Here is a 9,796-nt window from a genome sequence, read left to right on the forward strand (position 1 = left end):
TTTACTAATTCACAATATTGCAATCCATAAGCTATAACTCCATATTGTTGGAGTGAAGATAATTTAGTCATATTTAAAGTAATAGAATATGTAATATGTAGTAATACAAATACCTTTTTACGCACCCTGATGCGGTGCAGTATAATATATATATATATATATATATATATATATATATATATATATATTATACACACACACACACACACACAGAAACACACGATACTGTTTAGGGTCGGTAAATGTATGGGGGAAAAAGTAGGCTATTTTATGGTCATCCAGGCTGCATTTTCAGAAATACTGTACAAACAGTAATATTGTGAAGTATTATTATGATTTAAAATAACTTTTCTATTTTTCTAAATTTTAAAATATAATTAATAAATAGATAATAAAAATGTGTTACTGTGATGCAAAGCTGAATTTTCAGCATCATTACTCCATTCTTTAGTGTCACATGATCCTTCAGAAATCACTCTAATATGTTGATTTAGTGCTCAATATTTATTACTTATATTAATTATATTGTTATATTATTTGTATGTTTATATCTATGTATTTTTTTTTTTGATAGACCAGACCTTTTTTATTGTATAGAAAACTAAATTATGAAATGCCAGCTATATAAATTTGTATACACTTTATATATTTCTCCAGAGAGGAACATTTGTTTACCCAGAATGCATTACATGTGAACTTCATGTGGGATGTGGCCAATCCAATTCACATTCCAGCTCAGTGAAAGGAAGCCAATTTTTCAATTCTAAATCTTGATCAACCCTGTTTGAAAGATAGTGAGTAAATGATGAAAGGATTTTAGGTTACACTATATTAGATACACTGTATAAATACACTATATATACACTATATTAGATACACTGTACTAACTCAAATAAGTACTGAGTAATATTAATGAACTACATCTACTTACTCTATACTGTAGTTACAGTTAGGGTTTGGTTTAGGGTTAGTTACTTATAATTATTTTGTAATTATAAAAATTATTATGCATAATTTACTATAGTAAAGGAAAAATTAAAAAGGAGTCCTATACATTTAAAAGAGTTTTGCATCCCTGTGATTTACTATAGTACAATTCTACTTTGAAGTTCACTCTGCTACAGTTTACAAAGCTCCAATCTTGTTTATTGCCACGACTTTCCTATTAAGTGGAATCCAGGCATGTGGGCATTGTACCGTATGTGTCAAGAGTTGGTTTTAGTGTTAGTGCGAAGCCTCTGTAGCTCTTCCTCCAGGGTGATGATCTTCTCCATAAGACTGGCTCTATCCTGCAGAGCTTTCTGTTCCGACACCTTCTGCGCTTCCAGGATCTTCCTCTCATACCAGCGCTCCAGCTGCGTGGAGACCGTCTCAAAGAAACGCTGCGTCACCTCCATGGCGTGCAAGTTTGCCCGCTCTTGAGTGAAGCTGGCCTCTGCGGGCCGCTGGGAAAACACCTCCAGGGTCTTCATGGTGCCGTGCTGCTGCTGGGTTCGAGCGTGATGTGCTTTAATCCTATCCTTCAGGTGCCTGCCGTGTTTCCAGGCCGGGCCGAGCGCTGCTTCTGTGTCGCTGTCATTGAATCGCTTGCTGGATGTGGACAGGCTACTGCTGGCACCGCTGGCACAGAGGTCATCCCCCTTGTCTGACCTGGGCTTTGAGACCTCAACCTCCTGCAGTTCTGCTCCATGCCACCTGGGGTCAGCAGTCGCCAGCTTCCGTGAAAGAGGTTTGTGTTTGACCATGGAAGGAGCTGTCAGGTTAAGATAATCATCTGTGTGAATATGGAAAGATATTTCAGTCAAACAAATTATTAATTTATTTGGGCTCTTAATAAATTTGGCTGATTTAAACATCTTATTTTAAAATATCTTACTTTAGAGTACAGCATATTACAAAACACTGAAAAAATCATTTAAAATATTAAGTTTAAAGTTTAATGCTTAAAGTGAACATGAAATCAAAAATGAACCCTGTTTCTGGCCTTTATGAACGATTCATTATTTTCATCAAAAACAACTTGATGTCACCAATTCCTCTCATTTTTCAACCTCTCCCCTCTAACAACTTCTCAAACAATTTCTGATGGACAAAATCAAGTACCTTTACTATTTTTTATGTTTTTGAAAGAAGTCTCTTATGCTCATCAAGCCTGCATTTATTTGATCAAAACTGCAGAAAAAACCCCCAGTAATATTGTGAAATATTATTATTACAATTTAAAATAAGGGTTTTCTATCACCCTTATTTATATCAGAAATAAATAATATTTTAAAGTATATTAAAATAGAAAACCATTCTTTTTAATTGTAATAATATTTCACAATATAACTGTCGTTCCTGTATTTTTGATCAAATAAATGCAGGCTTGATGAGCATAAGAGACTTCTTTCAAAAACCAAAAAATAGTAATGTTTACAAACTTTATAAAGTTAATAATGTATAAAAACTTTAAACTTTTTTTCTCCGGCACTATGTATATATATATATATATATATACACACACAATTGACAAAAAATGCATTGTAGATACATTTTCTTTTATATGATCTTAATATCTTAATTTATACAATGCAATTCTTAGGTAAATGTACAACTTGTTTCAATGATGTTTAGATATTTTATTGGAGATAATGATACTGATTTTTTTCCAAAGCATTGATTTTAAACCTGAAGAACCATTCAGCTTCATCTCAAAGTATCTCCTCCCAAGCGTGTCCCCAAACTCCAGACTTTTCACATCGGTGTTAGGAGCTGGTCCTGGGCTGGGTAACACATTGACGTAGGTGGCCAGTGAGCTGGAGCTCTCCTCAGAGACGAGTGACAGCAGCGGGAGGCCCTCGGGGTCTGAGTCCACCAGAGAGTGATCCGCCGATGGAGAGCGCAGGAGTTTGTAGTACTGTGTGTCTGCAGGCATTCGCACCTCAAGATCCTGAATCTTAGACATGCACCAGCTTTTTACAGCGTTGGTAGCAGCTACCTGCTTGAAAGATAAAAACAGAGCAACATCCGCTTGATTAATCATGTCTAGACTGATGCGATGGTGTGGTCTTGCATCTCTTATCTAGAGCTGATGTACCTGTTTTCTCTCGCCCTCCATGCGTTCCAGTGTGGCCCTCTGATTGATTCGATAATGACACTCCGTCCTCTCAGCTGACACACGCTCCTGCGTGAGTTTCTCAAGCACTTTAATCTGAACAGGAAGAGATATGAGTCTCTAATACCCATGTTTTCAGTGGCATTGGTTTCAGAAGTGTTTTTCCAATTTATTTTGTCCATAGGGATTACAAAGAAATCTACAAAAAAATAGACATGCACCAAAACTGATCAAGTCTTCCTAAATCTAAATGGTACTACTTAAATTAAATGAATAAAAACATTAATAAATTTCAAACAATTCCAAGATTTTTTTTTTTTTAAAGACATTCATACTTCTATTCAGCAAAATTGATCAAAAGCGACGGTAAAGACATTTATAATGATACAAAAGATTTATATTTCAAATAAATGCTGTTCTTTTGAACTTTCTATTCATCAAAGAATCACAGTTTCCACAAGAATATTAAGCAGCACGAAATGTTAATAAGAAATATTAATATTCTTATTAATAAGTAATAAGAAATGTTTCTTGAGCAGCAAATTATCATATTAGAATGATTTCTGAAGGATCATGTGACACTGAAGACTGGAGTAATGATGCTGAAAATTCAGGAATAAATTACATTTTAAAATATATATATATATATAAAAAAAGTTATTTAAAATTTTAATAATATTTTTCACAATATTACAGTTTTTACTGAATGTTTGGAGCTTTGGTGAGTAAAAGAAAAGAAAAAATCTTACCAAAAGATAGCAGGGGAGTTATAAAGGAAAATGTACACAAAAAAGTTACAATACCACAGAAAAGACAAACCTGATGCTTGTGTTTTTGCTCTATTCTGCCGAGCCTGCAGTTCATCTCCTCTTGGACAGTGTGAATTTCTGACCTCATCTCCATCTTTGTGGCTTTCAGCTTATTCTCCAGCGTTTTAATCAGAGGCTTACAATGACAGTCCTTTGCAGGAGCCTGTTTGCACACAGTCACTGGTTAAGAGGTTTAAAACAAACATTGCACTATAGCTCTAATGTAGAGTTCACCTGCTTTATCTGTCCATCTCTATCTCTGTATAGTGTATAAAGCTGATAGGCTTTTCCCGGAGTTTGATCTTCTTCCTGAGAGCTGGGGCTGCTGTGTTTCACTCTCTCGGATGGAGATCCTCTCTCATGGAGCTGATACTCTCTCCGGGACACATGTTCCAACTTTTTTAATAGATAAAAAAATATTCATTATTAGAATTATTAAGATTCATTTTATTAATATTAAAATAACAGACCTTAAATCAATATTTCATGTTTATTTATTAAGTTATTAAGCCATCTAATGAACAGAATACTGTATAACCAGCATGTCAGCATTATTGCAAAATAAACCCACTTTATTACTACTTTACATCATCCCTTACATGGTATATGAAATATTATACTATTCAATATTATAATAGGTATTACTGTAATTAATAATAAAATGAATTTAATATCACTACCTTCCTTCTTGGACTCCTGATCTTTCTCCTCGTGCAAGGGCTCAGAGTTGCCGTTTTCCGTTCAGGTTGTATCCTGTGAAATACTTGATCACTGTTGTTTGTGTCTTCAGCCACTTCGGTACAGTCCTGCACAATGATGGCAGTGCTCAGCGTGAGAGGGATTTTTAGGCGAAATAATCACATGACCTCCTGATCTCTTCTAGAGTTATGGAAGCTTAGTAACTCAAGTGACATTTTCTTTTCACTGGCCTCTAGACCCCAATCGTATTACAAATGATGAATCTGCGGCAGGGCAGATGTCATTCTAGATGGGTGAATCTTATGTGAATGCTCCACCTTCTCTCGGGACGTTTGAGCTCTGGGGAGGGACTGAGTTCTCCTCTGGGCCCGCAACACATCTCTTGTTTTTCTCACTGTCTTTCCACGAGCAAACCTCTGGACCTGAACAGGGAGACACAATTTAAGTTAGAGAAGCTATTGATAGAACAGGGTGTTTGGATGGTTTAAGATAGTTCAGTTAGCTCCTGCTGGTAGATGGAGTAACTACACCATTTGAAGGCACAAAGCGTCTTTTTCCATTGATGGCCATTCAAAAGTAAGCGTGTATTCTGACTAAATAAAGATGATTCACAAGCTAAGGGTACATTTACACGACAACGATATGCTTAAAACAGAGAAGTTTTTCCTTTGAGTTTTCCGCGTAGAGACGACACCATTGCCAAAACGATCCCCATTCACACGGATCCCCGAAAACGACAAAAAAAACGCTGTATTCTGCTGCCAGGCCATTAGGTGACGATGAAACACTATAGACTGGACACATAATATGCATGTGCATGACGTCATCAACCTCAGTTATCAACCTTTTGTTGTTTACACAGAGAATTTTTTTAAAAACGTGCACTTTGAAACCCGTTTTCAAAAGTTTGTGTTTTCAGGCACCCGAAACGCTGTTGTTGTGTAAACGAACGGCCAAAACGCATAAAAAGTTGTACGTTTTTAGTTGAAAACGGTGTTGTGTAAACAGCCCCTTAATCTGTCACATGTATGTGTTTTGGTTCTGTTTTCCCTGTGCCTGTGATTTGACCCAGTTTGTTTGATTAATCATCCCGTTCACCTGTGATCTCATTAATTATCTTGTTATCTCTTTTGTTTGCCTTGTGTATTTAAGCCCTCAGTTAATGAAAATAGGAGAACAAAATTGAGTCAAAACTACAAACAATAACAGACAGGGAACTAACTCAATAGTCCCCTGTCTCGTATTGTTTGTAGTTTTGACTCAATTTCTCCTACGTGTTCTCCTATTTTGCAGCATCTCGGGCATGAGACGTTTTTTTTAAAACACAGCGCTCGAGATAAAAGAAGTTTAACTTTTAAATAAGACCAGTTCAAACCTTGCGCAGTATAATGATAAAAAAAAGGATCATGTTTTTCAACGCAAATACGCCCATATGGTTTACATCCTTATAAGCTACCAATAGTGCAGCGTTCATGGTATGCCGTAATTACTGTAATTTCGACATGACAACACGTGACTTTCTATTATTATTCTATTATAAATGAATCTGCAATAATCAGGTGGTACAGCGGCCATGTGGTACAAAAATTCCCAGCTTACAAATTATAATTACGAGCTCTATGAGGACGTGAACGCTTTTTACAAGTTGAAATCTCATAGTTATGGGAATTACGACATGGTGTGAACGCACCTTAGGTGGCGGCGTGTGACTGTGTTTATGAGTGAGTCATTTGAATCATTAGTCAACACAATTTGTCCTTTAAGAGTCATTGAATTCATTAAATGGATTTGTTCAATAGCGCTGATTTATTCAGGAGCGAATCAAGTGTTCATGTAACGCTTCGCTAAAATGAGTATGTCCAATGGGACAATGAACTGGTTCTAAATGGAAAATCTTTAAATGTAAATAACATTGCTTACCTGGCTGGATTTTGCGAGAAGAATAGCCAAATCTCGGTTGTTATGGTCTTGGGCTTTATCAAGAGCAGTGTGGCCTGTCTGTTGATAGATTTAGCATGTAAATTGTCATTTAACAGATACTGTCATCCAAAGCAATTTACAGTCGGCTAAATGCCATGGTCAAGGGCAAAATATTGATAGTTAAGCTGTAGAATAGAATTATTCAGCCCCAAACACCCCTATTACAACTAACTTTAATAATGACCCTACAATATTCAGGCATATCATGAGATTACATGACTTACATTGTTTCTGATGTTTGTGTCAGCTCCTGCTTCCAGTAACAGATTTACAGCTTTCTTGTGATTTAGAGAAGCAGCGACATGGAGCGCAGTGTCTCCTATCTGTAAAATATGTCGTTTTTCCCTAAAGATTATGACCAAACACATCTGTAACCGTATATGGAATTAACAGGAGAAAACTGCTGTAATCTAAACCACAATCTTGGAGTTTAACACAGACAAAGACCATTTCATTGTTTGTTCATTTGTCTCAGAATTTTTCAATATGTGCCAATTTTCTTATGGTTTGTCGAAGTATAATATGTGACCCTGGACCACAAAACCCAGTCATAAGTCGCACGGGTATATTTGTGGCAATAGCCAACAAAACATTGTATGGGTCAAAATTAGTGATTTTTCTTTTATGCCAAAAATCATTAGAATATTAAGCAAAGATCATGATCTATGAAGATATTTTGTACATTTCCTACCTTAAATATATCAAAAAATAATTTTTGTGAGTGGATGCAGCAAAATCACCAACAGAAATGGACAACTTTAAAGGCGATTTTCTCAATATTTCGATTTTTTTGCACCCTCAGATTCCATATCTTCAAATATTTTCAAATAGTTGTATCTCACACCATACATCAACGGAAAGCTTATTTATTCAGTGATGTATAAATCTCAATTTTAAACTGGTTTTATGGTCCAGGGTCACATATAATACATCATCCATAAATCATTATGTAGTTCTAGTTTTGTTATCTTTTGACAGCTTATAGAATAATTGCCTATTAACTTAATAGAAAAAATATTTTTGAAACTAGGACATAACAAATGAACCACATTTGTGCTGGATCCAAAACAATCAGAATGAGGATCTGACCTGGTTTTTCTCAGCCACAGAGCAGAAAGAACCCAAGAGGATCTTAATCATGGCCAAGTGATTGTAGCGTGCAGAAATGTGTAAACATGTGTCACCTACCTAGAAGGAAAGAAATGATTCCTCTTCTTATTCAGTTTTTAAAAATGTTTACTTTCACATTGCAATTTATATATAATCGTAAACATTTTTTTAAATGATTTTAAAAGAGTGCACATGCATTGTTCTTGCTGTCAGGCAAAGCTCCACCAAGCAGTAGCACTCGAGCGCTCTGGGAATGTCCATTCTGACAGGCTAGATGTAGAGGAGTGTTTCCTGCCTTAAAACGAAATAGTAATATAAAATAAATCATTGCATAGAAGTAGACTGCATAATGACCATTAATCAAAATTTTAACAGAACATCTCCGGTGTTCAAAATGTTGAGTTTTTGGTTAGATCATATCTGTTTACTTTCAGTTGATCTACAGTAAACTTTTAGTGGATACTGTATATGCATTATACAATTATTTTCCTGGAAAATAGACAGTGGCACGTTTTTGTTTTCTGTATTCTGAAGCACTTTGTAGAATGAGAATGTCCCTTTAAATATATATGTCATTTGTTATGTTATAAGTATGTTAGCAGAAGATTCTTTGGAACACTTTATTTTGGTGGCATAGTTACATGTTACTACATGTACTTACTATAGTAATAACAGTAAATTATGCATAATTACAAGTAACTAACCCTAACCCAAACCCTATCCGTAACTCTATAGTAAGTACATGTAGTTAATTAATATTACTCAGTACTTATTTGAGTAAGTACAATAACTACATAACCTTAAAATAAAGTGTAATAAAACTGATGAATATTTTTCAATGCACATGAATTCTACTTACTTTGTTCTTCACTTGGACATCGGCACCAGCTTTGACCAGTAGCTTTACACATGCACTGAAGCCATGCCATGATACCTCATGCAAAGCAGTGTTTCCTTCCTGATGAAAGAAAATCAGATTCTATAGCACGGATTTTACCACAAAAAAATCATTTTTCATGTAGGTTAAAGCAACTCCAGCACAATAACGTACTATAGTCGGGATTTTTACGTAGATCTGACAGGTTAATTTACATGCTAGCAAGATATCATTTAGAACAGTATGCCATAGTTCTGATATTACAATATTTATAATGCAACAATTTTTGGATTGCAAATGAACAGACCTTGTCTTGTAGATCAAGTGCACAGCCTCCATGGATGAGGGCAGAGATGGCGTCACGGTTTCCCACAACAGCTGCCCGGTGCAGGGCTGTTTGATGACCCTAGAAAAAAGAAAAACACATCCAGTTTGATCATGGTTAACATTTAGCACAGTTGTGTGGCCGACCGTATATTCCATCTGCTTAAAGGCCACCAGAGGCCCGATCAAACTTTGCTAGAAGACTGCAAATTGTGGCCTTAGCAAAAAAACAAATCTTAAGAATATGGGCTTAAGCAGTCTTATCATTCGCTCAAGGGAATAATGGTTGACACAGACACAAAAAGAGAAGCAAAAGAGATAGACCATGAGTTTACATCTTCCAGGCCGCCTTGGTAACCGCCGACCGCCCCCTGCGCTGCCTCCGGGGGACCGTTAAGTGAGATCAGGTGAGCTGGACAGCAAACGTCCTGTGGAAAACAAGTCACGCATGCTCACGTAAAAAGAAATCATACGCAGATGTGCCACAATCCCGCACGCAGGATTGAGAGTGTATGACCAGCTGGCTTTACTGACATTAAAAGAGTCACATGGGTAATCCCTTGCACAGGAACAGAGAGGGATTCATTGTAGTCTTTCCTTTAGGTCTTGCACAAGGGCAAGAGGGAATATTTCTGGATAAGCAAACTCTATGATTTCAGCTCTTGGTTTGATTTCAGGTCTGTCTCCGGAAATTCTGTGCGTGCCAATATGCAGAAATGTAGAAAATAGGCCTAAGTGTTTATAAACTGAGACTTCACTTATGTTAAAAAAATTAATAAATAAATCCCCGCAAAATTTTCCTTTCTGTTATTAAGTTCGTCAACACAGTAGGATAATAATGTGTATGGTCATGGAAAATATTTATAATAAATAATCAGCTAATGAAACTGATATCAACTC

General features: G+C 36.1%; 1 protein-coding gene across 1 annotated transcript; it reads right to left on the reverse strand.

Annotated features, from left to right (window-relative positions):
* Nucleotides 1-1,067: 1,067 nt before the first annotated feature.
* ankrd6a (ankyrin repeat domain 6a) lies at nt 1,068-9,567 on the reverse strand. The gene is made up of 14 exons (XM_056267225.1): nt 9,221-9,567; nt 8,880-8,978; nt 8,555-8,653; nt 7,888-7,990; nt 7,675-7,769; nt 6,810-6,908; nt 6,526-6,603; nt 4,923-5,027; nt 4,587-4,712; nt 4,141-4,302; nt 3,917-4,069; nt 3,080-3,193; nt 2,671-2,983; nt 1,068-1,774 (listed from the first exon to the last, which is right to left on the reverse strand). Exons 1-14 carry the CDS (start codon nt 9,221-9,223, stop codon nt 1,206-1,208), a joined length of 2,118 nt encoding a protein of 705 aa, XP_056123200.1. The 5' UTR covers nt 9,224-9,567; the 3' UTR covers nt 1,068-1,205.
* Nucleotides 9,568-9,796: the final 229 nt, after the last annotated feature.

Source organism: Rhinichthys klamathensis, unplaced genomic scaffold (assembly GCF_029890125.1).
Source record: "Rhinichthys klamathensis goyatoka isolate OS25496 unplaced genomic scaffold, OSU_Roscu_1.1 h1tg000256l_1, whole genome shotgun sequence".
Lineage (NCBI taxonomy): Eukaryota > Metazoa > Chordata > Actinopteri > Cypriniformes > Leuciscidae > Rhinichthys > Rhinichthys klamathensis.

What these genes read in the sequence shown, in the direction of transcription:
- ankrd6a (XM_056267225.1), bottom strand. An exon ending in TGACAGCAAGAACAATGCAT is followed by an intron (nt 7,770 to 7,887) that starts GTGCACTCTTTT and finishes CCTTCTAGGTAG; the next exon opens with GTGACACATGTTTACACATT. An exon ending in TGGAGGGCGAGAGAAAACAG is followed by an intron (nt 2,984 to 3,079) that starts GTACATCAGCTC and finishes TTATCTTTCAAG; the next exon opens with CAGGTAGCTGCTACCAACGC.